We start from the raw sequence: 13,331 nt of genomic DNA on the forward strand, positions 1-13,331 counted from the left end.
GAGTTGGACGTGGAGAAGGGCCTGTAGAGGGCAAGACCAACCCCTATATAAGGGACATGGCCGGTTCATTGTAAAAATCAATCTACAATCAATCAATCAAATCGTTTTTCATATTGCTTTTAGTTTTCTCTTAGTTTGTCCATCTTTGTCGGTTTGCACCGTAAACCATCCGCCGCCGCTGCGAGAGTGCGACATCTCTTTGTAGGTTTGTCCTGAAAACCTTCCGTTTTGCCCACGAGGCGGGTAGTTATCTAGAAATCGGCTCCGCTAGCCGGTTTAGTTATCAAAACCCATCTAGGTTTAGCTCTTTGCTAGATCGAGGTGGTTGGCGACTCTAGGATCACCGTAAGGCTTAAGGTGCTGCGATCGTGCTTGTCAACTTGTCAAAAAAGTTGCCAACACAGGGTTTACAAAACCGCGCGGTTACCACAGTAACCTTTTCAGTTTTTGAAATCACGGTATGTCTTGCGGTTACCACGTGATTTTCGTGGTAACTGCGCAGTTACCGCGGTAACCACCTTACCGCGGGGGTGCGGTAACCGCGCTAAAAACGGTAAGGGAAACCCTGGTAGTAAGAAGGCTATTCCATTGGACAAGTTGGTCATACTTGCCGGGTATTTGATTGAGGGAATGGAATTGATCTCTCTTTTTTTTTTTTGAGAACCGAATTGATCTCTCTAGCGTTTGGTTAGGACTTAGGAGACAGTTTTGTCAGTGAAAAATCGGTATAGCTTCATACCGCATCTTGAAGAGATTCCGTACATCCTCCATAAAAAAGACTCTTAGAATATCTAGAATTATCCATAGAAATTAATATTTTTGATGGAGGAAGAGGTTGGAACCAGACTATGTTCCATACCTCTATTTCTTCTCTATCTCTATCTCTACTATTATAAAAATTAAAGATGTTTTTGTCAAGATTTTGGTAATTGTCATCCGAATCCTTTTACGATTTCTAGATCTTTACCTATACTTTTTTTAAAATAATAATAATAATAATGATTATCTACTCATTATTCTTTCGTTTGTTATCCGACTCTATCTATATGGGTTCGCAATGCACACGTGGTAGATGTCCGACTCAGTCCGCGAGAACATGATGGGCGCGTGATTGATTCAGAACGTTGTAGATGTAACGCGAGATTGGCAGCTCCCTATTTTGTGATCGATTTTGCTACATCTCAATCGAAATATTTTTTTTCTTATCTCTCACTTGATTTTCCCACTTAAATATACAGTGTATTTTCTTGTAATTTACAGTGTAATTTATAAAACTTACATTGTAACTTTTGTAAGTTACAGTGTAATTTTTGAATCTTCGTATGTAAGTTTTGAAATTTATATTGGGTTTGGTCTTTTTCTTGAAGATATGGCAATTAGTATCCATTATGGTGTTTCTTAGTTGCTTTTTGTCTTTTTGCTGTGTCTATTGGATTTTAATCTAAAGATTAAAAATCTGTGTGATATGATGTCATGGGCTTTGGGCCGGGAATCCTAGACCCATTGGATAGAGTTAGGGTTTGTTAGGATTAGATTAAGGAGTCCTCCATCTATATAAGTAGGGATCCTATTCCAGATTGGCATTAGATCAAAATTTATCTTAGTGCCCATCGGCCTGCCTTCTCAGTGCGACAAAGAGCGTCTCGCCGTTTACGTTCAGGACCGTTCCTTGTTATTTCATTTACTATAATCCAATCTATTTCCCTTCGTCCCTTTTCATCCCAAATAATCCTAACACGTGATAACTTGGTATCAGAGCTTCGGTTCCGTGCCCATGGGTGCCGAGATCGCTGTGGTTCTCAACATTAGCGAAGGCCTTGCCGAGATCTCGAAGAAGATGATGGACTTGGTGGCGCAACTCTAGGCCTTGGCAGCCCAGTCAGCCGAGCCGGCGGCCTTCCTTGAGGATGCCGAATCATCATACTGGCATGTAGCGTCCTTGCGACCACGAGGGCGCGTCTTCAAGCGGCACGGATGGTGGCAGTAATCGGCGGTGACGCCACTCCATGGCAGGCCATCGCCGACAACCTCCTTTACGTCATTTCGTCGACCATAGGGCGGGATCGGCTGCAGGTTCCATCGGCGACCAACTATGGCGCAACTGGGTGGTGCGCTGCTAGGATTAGCATCGGTGATGCCTCTTGCCTCCGCCACTCACGCATGCGCAGCCCAGCCCACCGTCCGGGGTCGTCGGCAATGGCGTTCTGCAACCATGCGGGGGTGGCGTGACTCACGGCGAGGCGCTCACGCTTCCTCGAGCGGCGGCGCAAGTTCCGAGAGTGGCAGGTACAATTTGGCGCGGGAAGATAGCGACATACATGCGGCGTGAATTGCGGGAACGGCAGGTGGGCGAGCAACCTCGGCCTCGCCGCTGGGCCTAGCGATGGTGCCGTCGCTGTTGGCGCCCTCAACGGAGTCAGAGAAGACGACGGTGAGTTCCACTTCGATGGCGACACAACACGGCGACGGTTGGAGCAGAGCCAGCCGGCGTATGGCGGCGCGATTCACTAGCGCGACGGGTGGGCGCGGCATTCGCTTGTCGTGATGGCGCAGATCGCGCCGGGTCCGCGAGCTGGTTCACGAAGTTTGCGGCTCGACCACGGCTGAGTCGTTCCTGGCGGCATGTGCGCGTTGAGAACTGTGGACGCGGCAGTTGTGCAAGGACTTCAAGTCGAAGTTGGGGGCGATTTCTTTTGGCGTGGCCCAACTTCTCTTCTCGCGGACGGCGCTCCTCACGCGCATGTTGTTGGAGGCAGCGCTATCTACGGGAGGAGCAAGGGTTTCTCCTCTTTTCTCCTCATCTGGGCAATTTAAATGGGCTAGACTGGTGGGCTGGGCTTCGATCTGCAGCTGATCCATGTTGGCCTAGATATGTTTGGATTCTGGCATGGGCCTCACTTTCCTTTCAAGGCTTCTGGGTGGGGTCCACCTGTCCATATCTATGATGACAACATAAAAGTAAAAGTAGGGTTGTTCACAACAGTAGTATTAATTATATAGGAGTATATATTTCAGCCGAGATGTAAAAGGCTTGTGAATCTTTGTTTAGGCTATGGTACTTTGTTTGAGTCTAGCGGGGTGTGCCTCGAGCTGCTTAAAAAGAGGGGAGTAATGTCATGGGCTTTGGGCCGGGAATCCTAGGCCTATTGGATAGAGTTAGGGTTTGTTAGGATTAGATAGGGTTTGTTAGGATTAGATTAAGGAGTCCTCCATCTATATAAGGAGGGACCCTATTCCAGATCAGTTAGGCATTAGATCAAGATTTATCTTAGTGCCCATCGGCCTGCCTTCTCAGTGAGACAGAGAGCGTCGCGCTGTTTAGGTTCAGAACCGTTTCTTGTTATTTCATCTACTATAATCCAATCTATCCTCATTCATCTCGATTCATCTCCACATAATCTTAGACCGTGACATATGATCATAAAAATCTTTTGAAAGATGCATGGATACTCTCGATGAATACAAAGCCCATCTTCTCCTCCTACGTAACACTGCTCCCTACGTTCAGATTTGTTTGAGTTTAATAAAAAAAATATGACTTAGATAAAAAAATTAAACCATAATTTAATATTTAGCGTAATTTTATTTTTTTTCCCGTTGCAACACACATGCATTTAGCTAGTCTCTACTATTATAAAAATTGAAGATGTTTTTACCGGTATTTTGGTACGTTATCCGTGTATGAGTCGCTTTTTAAGTTCATTATTTGCATTTGGAAATACAAATCCGTGTTTGAGTCGGTATTTGAATTCGTTCGCTTTTACAAATAAAGAAGGAGAAGGAGACGTATAAGAAATCTCTTTTATAAACTTGCATACTAACTTGACATGATCAAACTTATAATTGCAGTTCCCACCGTGAATTTTACCTTAGTTAAACCGTTCAACAATAATATGATTAAATTAGCCTTCACTCGTTGCTACATACGTGTATTTTTTTTCAAGTCATCTAATAAACCAAACAAGCTGATAATCCATTTTTGCTTTTCAGAAATATGCTAATTCAATTTCTTCTTGTGCCCCAACCAAGCACTAGCTCTGAGGCGAGGCAAAGCTTTTGCCTTTCTTTTAAAAAAAACACCCAAGCACTAGCTAAAAGGTGTTCACACGAAGCAAAACATATCAAATACTCCTATCTCTCACAACGTAGAATAAGGAAAAAAACACTGTAAAAGGTATGGAATATTCTTAACTTGTTGCAAGGAACTGATCAAAAGCATAACCTTTTTAGCCAAATGCATGATCATATTGTTGTCCATTTATACTAGTACAATCTTAACAAACCTGTAATAAATTTTGGACAAGGAAAAAAATATTATCCATGAAATTTGGGTGTTCATTACCATGATTGTGACTTTATGTCAACACTGAAATCAAACTTACTAAATTCAACATTTTCTAGATATATCGATCTCTTTTTAGTATAAAAAAATATAGTTACGTGCGTTTATAAGGTTGAGTGTACGTATATTGTGAGCGCATACATGATTTATATCATGTTTCTTATTAAAAACAGTAATCCCAACCGTTGATCAATAAACCAGATCCTTCAATCCGAGGAGAAGATGAGCCCTTCCCGTTCGGAATACAGTACGTACATACGTATACTCCGTAACAAATCAGGTTAATTAATTTCCTCTCTATAAGAAATATAAAAAATTCCGCTTAATAATTACCTGATCTGGACTACCTGAGCGACTTGGTCTCGTCTCCTCGTCTTCTCGCCGCCGCCGCGAGCGGAATCCCCCTCTCTCCGTCTAAACCTCGCCGCCGCGGCGAAGCAAAAGCACCTCCCTCTTCGCCGCCGCCCGCCGGCAATGGCGGGGCTGTCGCTGCGGTGCGGCGACTGCGGCGTGCTGCTGCGGAGCGTGGAGGAGGCGCAGGCGCACGCCGAGGCCACCAACCACGCCAACTTCTCCGAGTCCACCGAGGCCGTCCTCAACCTCGTCTGCGCCGCCTGCGGCAAGCCCTGCCGCTCCCAGACCGTGAGATCCCCCCATCCCCCTCCCCACCTTCCCTTTGGTTTTCACTTTCTCGATCGAATTCCGCCGGATTCGGTGGTTCTCGATCCGATTTTAGTCTCACCTGGTTGGTTGTGTGGATCTCTGATCTTGCGCGGCGCAGGAGGTGGACCTGCACACCAAGCGCACGGGCCACACGGAGTTCACTGACAAGACCATGGAGGCGGCCAAGCCAATTGATCTCGAGGCGGCGCCGCCGAAGCCGGCCGGCGAGGCCATGGATGTCGATGCCTCGGCAAGCGCCGAGCCACAAGGTGAGGTGGTTGTTGTTGAGATGATCGAAAGGGTTATGATCTGTGGCCGCCTTTGGGTGGCAAAGAGTGTTGAATCTTGGTGGCTTTTTGCTTCCGGCAGAGATGGTGGCGCCGGAGGTTAACAAGGAGATGCTGGCGGACCTCGAGGCGATGGGGTTCACGACGGCGCGTGCCACTAGGGCACTTCATTTTTCTGGTATGGTGTAGCAAGATAGTATGTCTTAGTTCAACATTTGTACCATGCTGTCAAGTTCTTTCTCCAACTTAGATTTTATTTATTAGCAAATTATTACTAGAGTACTCCCTCCTTCCCATAAAAAACCGAATCTTAGTGTCCAGATTCATCCCTAAGATTCGGTTTTTTATGGGACAGAGGAGTAGACTGCAGATGCAGTAGAAAAGTATTAACTGTTCAAGTGTATATATGTTCGCTCGTGCGACTGAGCTATTTGAGACTTTGATCTAAGAAAGTCTCGGCTAGAAGGCTTTTTATCACAGTAAATTCTGGACCAAGGATTTCAGCATATGGTGAATAAAGGAACGACCTCGATTGGAAAGTATATGCTTTGCTATTGAGTCTTGCAGATCAAATAATGCTAGTGCTTGTGCATTGCAACAAGATACATTATGAGTGCAAAATTAGACATACATTCTGCATTGTAGTGCCTGTGGACCGAAATTTACAATATGACAGAAAAAACAAGGCATTATATATGCATTGAAAGCTGAACTATTTGCTGTGCTTTTGGACAAAACTGTCTCAGTGGACCAGAAGTCAATAAGACTACGTTTTGCAGTCTTACTTATATATTATGATTGTCTCATCTATATTAGTTAAATAAACATAACACCTTCAGTAAGCAAACCATGATTAATTCATAACTTTGTTTGCACCCATTTAATTTTCCTCTAGGTAATAGCACTATTGAAGGTGCCATTAACTGGCTTTCCGAGCACCAAGAAGATCCAGATATTGACGAACCGCTTCTGGTATGATGAATTTATATTTTTTGTTGCTGATTAATTGATTATACCTTTATTTGTTTTGGTATGCTGGTGTGCTAAATTGCCCCTTGCTGAAAAAATAATATGTTTTGGATATTAAGTGGTTATTTTGGTATTATTTTCATCGTGCTTGTGTAGTGCTACACTGAATTGCACTGTCTGACCTCTGACATTCTATCCATGGAGTTTCAGTAATACCCAAAACTTTTACTATATTTATTTATTATTTGTGCAGCTCAATGTATTTACTGTAACAATGAAAACGCATTTCAAACATTTGAAAAATTGGCATAGGTTGTCCATTTTGGTTTTTTTTCCCCTGCGTATGCCCATGTATCTAGGACCAAACTTGCACATTTGAATATATCTAACCTCCCACTTCAGAGGTTCAATTAATTGTGTCCAATGGGAGTAATAGATGAATTCTTTCTGTGTTATACCTATACTTGTCCAGAAAATTTTTGCTCTCCAGTACATAACTTTACACTTACCTTCTTTCATCTCTCAGGTACCGGCTAATACAATAACTGAGGCTAATAAACCCTCTTTGTCTCCTGAGGAAATGAAGATTAAAGCTCAGGAATTAAGGTGTGTTCATGAACTTATTGCTTTCTTATTATCTTTAATGAGTTGATGGTTTTATATATATCTTCAGAAAATTGCATTGACTTGTGTCTGTCTGTAGCACTACCTTTTCCTCGTTGAAATCAGTTCAATTGACATTTAAGTACTTGTATGCTTTGTCGTATGTGGTTGGGCTTTGTAATCGCATGCATTGGTACGACAATTTTTTTCACTGCTTTAAAAATGATAATTTTTATTGGACTTGAAACTCAATATAAATGACAATAGAATTCTCATATTTAATCCCTGAAGTTCTATACTTTTATTACATTCCCTACGTATTTTCTTTGCACATGATAACCCCCAATATGCAGATTGTGCACTTTTTTATCGTACCGCCTTAAACAGGAACTTTGTTCAATATTTGCTCTCCGTTTGTCATATTAACACTGGAACAACCACAGATCTGGCGTTATGATTCTGATTTTAACTTTTTGTTACTAAACTATTGAGTTTACTCACTCGATTTGTAGGGAACGTGCTCGTAAAAAGAAAGAAGAAGAAGAGAGAAGGATGGAAAGAGAAAGGGAGAAGGTTTGTTCTCAACTTCTTTTTACCTTATTTAATGTATTTAGAAATGTATGAATCAAGATTACCTGCAGCACATTTATATATCTGGTTTCTTCTGTGCAGTTAGATGTGTTTTTAGTCAGTATCTTGCACAGCATATCCAAAAAAGACATGCATTATGCTTAGTCATTACAATCAATAGCCCTTTATGATGTATTTTCATGTAACTTTGATTCCACCTGCCAGCAATCTTGTACAATAACATAACACAAATAGTTTGCTGGAACTTATTGATTTTGTTTCATGAAATCTCATCTCAAATTTGTCAATTTGTATGAAGAAATCTGCATAAGATTACTTGGAAGTGCAATTATGTCTGAAGTACTGAGCTAGTCTTAAATTTGTTGCTGTAATATGTAGAGTTGAAGGTATAGATGGTATCTGCTGTTTTCTTTTGTCACGTTATCATGTCTTTACAGGGACTTCAGCCTACTGTCCCCTATTTTGATATAAGCTGCTGGATAAGAAGTGCAAATTATACTATATTTTTCATCTGAAAATACTGATGAGAGTTGATATCAAAGATGAAAATTTTCTCTCATTTGTCTCCGTTCTACTAGACAACAAGTACAAATTACGCTATGCCCTTCATTTGAAGATAATGATGAGCACTAATACCAAAGCATGAAAATCATTGGTTGTTCCCCTCAAATTCCAGTTTTATGTTTGATGTGATGTGATCTTGGCATTTTCCAGTTACACCTTTGCAATATTATAATTTTGGTGGATCTTTTTCCAATATTACAATTAATAGCATATTATTGTTCCTTACATTATATGTGGCATATATTTCTGTTCATTTTTTGCCAGTATTTTATCTTACATATTAGACATTTTTAGGAAAGGATTCGGATCGGTAAAGAGCTTCTTGAAGCCAAAAGAATTGAGGAGGATAATGAAAGGAAACGGTTGGTTCTTTGTTCCCCTTTTGATTTTTCTGTATTTTGACTAGTAGTATTCTGTTCTCCACCCCTTGACTGTTTTTACCACCACCTGCAGCATGATAGAACTGCGAAGACTTGAGAAAGAAGAGGAGAAAAGAGCTAGAGAAAAAATCCGTCAGAAACTGGAAGAGGACAAGGTTTCCATCTTCTCCATCTCATCATTTCTTCTATTATTTATATAAGAATTTCTGGCGTTACATATTTGCTTCGACATAACCTGGGGATATTTGTATGGTTGTCATGTAAGTGTCACACTCTGGCAATTAGACCTCAATTATTTCTTTCTAATTACCAGGCTGAAAGGAGAAGGAAACTTGGATTGCCCCCGGAAGATCCAGCTGCTCCTAAACCAAGCGCACCACCTCCGGTTGAAGAGAAGAAGGTACACCTATCGTAATTAGCAGTTGATCCGAATTTCCTTTCATAATTAGCAGTTGATCCAAATTTAGTCATTTAGACCAACCTACTGCCAGTTTGAACTTGCACCCTGTACTGGTCTTGAGAACCTGAATTGCCTAACTGAACCAAATCGCTGAGATGAATGCGAGCAAAAATTTTATCTGATTCTGAATTTCTCAGGAAACATTCAGATCTTATGCCTTACATCAGTCAATGGATTTCTTGTTGGAACAGCTTTTGTAGAGGCCTTTAGATCCGAACTTAGTAGGCCAAAGAATATAATTGCAGATTGTATAAATAAACAATGTTTTGAAATCATTATTGCCATCTAACTCTGTTCTATGGATTTCCAGAGGGCATTACCTGTCAGGCCAGCCACAAAGGCCGAGCGCATGAGGGATTGCTTAAGAAATCTTAAGCAGCAGAACAAGGTAGCATGTAGTTTTAACTTGAAATCATCTTCTATGTTACTCATATTTGTCAGGCAGATTGACACATATCCTTCATTGCATGTGAATACAGATGCAACTGTAAAGACTTGAGAATTCTATTGTTTGTTGAAACTATACCAAAAATTGTGTTCTCCCTGTAGTTTTAGAGTGGAATCATTCAATGCTGATATAATCATATTATATGTTTGGTATTCAATTTGACCCAATTATGGGCCGTTTTTGCAACAGGATGACGATGCTAAAGTGAAGAGGGCTTTTCAAACACTCCTTACCTACATTGGCAATGTAGCTAAAAATCCTGACGAGGAGAAATTCAGGAAGATCAGACTGACCAACGCTACATTTCAGGTGAAAATAATTACTGTACATATTGACCTGGTAAAATGATCCGCTGTTATCCTTTCAAGAACAACACGCTACTTATAATCTGTTTCGGTACAATGCAGGAGAGGGTTGGCAATCTGCATGGAGGCATAGAGTTTCTCCAGCTCTGTGGATTTGAGAAACTTGAAGGCAACGAGTTCTTGTTCTTGGCAAGGGACAAGGTTGACAAGGCCGTCCTGAACACTGCTGGAGCCGAGCTGAATTCTGCTATCACTAATCCTTTCTTTGGAGTCCTTTAAATCGTATAGAATTTCCATGTACACTTGAACCTCTCTGTTTCACCTTTGCTTGAAGCACAAATGCACAGAAATATTGATATTGAGCGAATGATCTTTCACTGCGCTCACTTCTGGTCGCCAGATTGCACGAGATGGAAGGATCTTGGAAAGAATTTCCCAATATATTTCTTCCAACGATTAAAGCAATAAAACATAAATACCCACATGAACTTTAAGCTTTTTCCTAATTTTTCTGCAACTTAGTTTGACAGGACTCGAGTCAGCTTCGTGCATGAACAGTTCCATCGTATGCAATTTTCAAGCTGATTGTAGCCTAGCTACTGTTGGGTCCTGATGCTGCTTGGGCATGCTCCAGTAGAGGGAGTCAGTAGGGGGATTACAGGGTACTAGTTAAAAATGAGTATGTCTACCAATCTCCATGTCTTCGAATTATGTCCATATATTTCCAAATCTGTTGCATATTTCCAAATCTGTTGCTCGATCTGGCATAGTATTTCAGAGCCAAGTTATAGGTTAATTTGTATTTTGAAGGCCTTATGGCATCTTCAATGTTGACAATAGAAGGTAAGCCCGCCTTAAGGTAGATCTCTTAAGCTTAAGGCACCTACATGAATTAAAAAAAATGTACACCTACCTTCTCTCTCCATACAATGTCGCTCCACTCTCTTCCACAGTTTTTAAATGAAAAACATAGAAAATTTGGAGTATTTAAATCCTTTGGAAAAATTCTCTTTACTTCCCACTTCTTTCCTCTGTTTAGTCTTTTATGGGTTTGATCAAGTTTATAAAAAAATTATCATATTTCCAACACAAAACAAACATATTATTAAAACATATTCAATATTACATTTAGTAAAACTAATTTGGTTTTATAGATATTGCTAAAGTTTTCTATAAACTTAGTCAAAACTAAACAAGTTTGGCTAAGGACACGGAGAGTATTAAATTTTAGTAAGCAAAACAGTACTATCTGCTAGCATGGTTCATTCAACAAGGGGTAGCATCATCTTCGCGAGTTCATAGTCGTCGTGAGAAGAGTCAAGTGACATGATAGGGTAAGGTGGTATAAAATTTCTATAAAGAGTTCTCCATCATATATTCATGGGATCACTTACAATCTTTCTTCCAAACAATTTGCCGATATATTTCTTTCAATCCCTCGGACAATAATATATAAATTAAATATGTCATGATCACTTAAGGTATTTTCCTAAGTTCCCTGTAAATTCCCAAAATAATCTGGCCGTAGAGATGTCGTCGTCGCTGTCATTTTCATTTATTAGCGATTTCGTGGGATGACGGGACTAAAGATTTACTCACACGCATGAGCCGTTCTTCTAAGTGCAATTTTCACGTTTCCGTTTACTGGCCAATATATAGTTGACCACGAACCTGATTATTCTTCCCCCCCCCCCCTCCCTACGCTACGCCTCCGCATTTGCATCGTTTTTTTTTTTGTGGGGGGGGGGGGGGGGGGGGGGTTGTGTTTTTACCCTGTTTTGATGGCCTTGTTTTTTTAAGTTTGTTCATTTGACCCTCTTTTTCAAAAATAATAAAGATCAGACTTGACCCTATTCTCTGAAGGCAATCTAACGGCGTTGTTCATGACAAAAATATTGTTTATGCCCTTGCTCATTTGACCCTACTTTTATTATTTTTGTTTATTTATCCAGGTTTGACAAAGCGGTGTTATATTTGAGAAATTTTGATATGGGTTTGATAAATTTAACATACGTTTGATAAATTTCGATAATTTTGACATAAATTTGATATATTTTTGACAAAGTTAACTTATTCACAGATTTGATAAATTTTTTACAACACTAGCAAAAATATCCATGCGTTGCAACGGGTGAATAAATTCTAATGATAATATACGTTTTTCATGCATAATCATGTCAATGATAATGTTTGTATTTTAATGAGCGGCTTATTTTTTTATAAACGGCGCATTTCTTTCTAACAGTTTCTTTCTAGCATGTTTTTTTTTTATTTTTTTTACTGACGACAAAAACCATATTTTTCTCCCTTTTTTGCTTTTCTTTTCTCACGCATTTTTTGCTTGTTTTTTTAATTTTCTTTTTTTGCTTTTTTTCCCAATACATGAGAATATATGACGAAATAAAAGCCGTGTAATAGATGGCAAAAAATCGATGGATCCTATCTGACTCAAGCGTCCATCAATTTAGCGTTTTATCTAGAAAAAATACCCGTGCGTTGCAATAGGTAAAAATATATTTTATCCTACGCACTATACTCCCTTTAATGCCCATGCGTTTTGGACCAAACGAACGCACATTCCTTCCGTCCTTTTCACCTCTAGTCCTAGTATAGTCTGCTATCTCCCTCTGCTCGGTCTATCTCTCTGTGGCTCAGTCCACAAATGGAGTTGTAGGCCCAAGTCGAACAGTATCGTGTCCGTACCATTATAAAGCCGATCCTCCCATCAAATCCGGTAATCCGCTCGAGCTCCCATAGTCTTATACCATGACAGAGCCGATCCTCCCATCAAATACGGTAATCCGCTCGAGCTCGCATAGTTCCGTACCCGTACGATGACTAACGAAGCTGATCCTCTCCATCAAATCCGGTCGAATCTTTCTCCATATCCAAAATTATTGAGGGATTTTTATCCACTTGATCTCGCTTTTCCCTTTTTTTTATCAAAATTAAAGCAATCAGCAAAACTCGGGATAAAAAATGACGACGATTAAATGGTTCATCAAAATCGAAGCAATCTGCAAAACTTGAGATAAAAAAATAAGGATGATTAAATGGAGATTCAATCTGGTGAATTAAAGCTGAATCGAAAGGAGAATTCATAGGGAAAATAATGAGAGAGTAGTGGGAAATCGGTTATTGCAGTAAGTAGGAGGAGTAAGCATATGAGGAGGAAAATCAACGTGGCGGCAACGCTGGGTTTGGCCCGATGAAAAAACCGCAAAAAAAAATATAGCGATAAAAGAAATAAACAGAAAAATTGGTGAAAGAAAAAACGGTGAAAAGAAAATATGCAAAAAGGGGAAAAGAAAACGGACAAAGAAAACCGGAAAATGGGTGAAAGAAAATAAAACGGAAAAAAACAAAAAAAAAGAAAACGAACAAAATTAGATGGGAATCGGATACGGTAGTTTTTTTTTATTTTCGCCACTTTCTTATGGGGAATCGGACTTTTTTATTTTAGGTTTTTTTCTATTTTTTATTTAGACGGACGATGGAAGCACCTCTTATTTTTTAAGTAGTATCCGTGTGTTGCAACGGGTGAAGACTATTTTAATCTTATTATTGTTATATGGTTTAGTTAAAATGAAATTCACTGTGTTAAATTCGCTTGGATATATATTTTGTTAGAAAATCATAAGCAGCAATTAGGAGTCCGATCGTATTAAATTAGTATGCGAGTTTTTTAAAGAGATTTCTTATATGATTCCTTCTGTATT

General features: G+C 40.0%; 1 protein-coding gene across 1 annotated transcript; it reads left to right on the forward strand.

The window, feature by feature from the left end:
- Positions 1 to 4,695: 4,695 nt before the first annotated feature.
- LOC4329431 (uncharacterized) lies at positions 4,696 to 9,998 on the forward strand. Its single transcript, XM_015767063.2, has 12 exons — positions 4,696 to 4,984; positions 5,124 to 5,274; positions 5,375 to 5,470; positions 6,188 to 6,264; positions 6,788 to 6,867; positions 7,377 to 7,437; positions 8,314 to 8,381; positions 8,473 to 8,554; positions 8,713 to 8,799; positions 9,170 to 9,247; positions 9,497 to 9,616; positions 9,715 to 9,998. The coding sequence occupies exons 1-12, from the start codon at positions 4,817 to 4,819 to the stop codon at positions 9,889 to 9,891; spliced, it is 1,245 nt and encodes a 414-aa protein (XP_015622549.1). The 5' UTR covers positions 4,696 to 4,816; the 3' UTR covers positions 9,892 to 9,998.
- Positions 9,999 to 13,331: the final 3,333 nt, after the last annotated feature.

This window comes from Oryza sativa, chromosome 2 (assembly GCF_034140825.1).
Source record: "Oryza sativa Japonica Group chromosome 2, ASM3414082v1".
Classification (NCBI taxonomy): Eukaryota; Viridiplantae; Streptophyta; class Magnoliopsida; order Poales; family Poaceae; genus Oryza; species Oryza sativa.

Bases quoted from the DNA above. Each gene is read 5' to 3' on its own strand.
- LOC4329431 (XM_015767063.2), top strand. From the start codon at position 4,817: ATGGCGGGGCTGTCGCTGCGGTGCGGCGACTGCGGCGTGCTGCTGCGG. The intron at 6,265-6,787 runs GTATGATGAATT...TTCATCTCTCAG, and splicing joins ATATTGACGAACCGCTTCTG to GTACCGGCTAATACAATAAC. The intron at 8,555-8,712 runs GTTTCCATCTTC...TCTAATTACCAG, and splicing joins AGAAACTGGAAGAGGACAAG to GCTGAAAGGAGAAGGAAACT.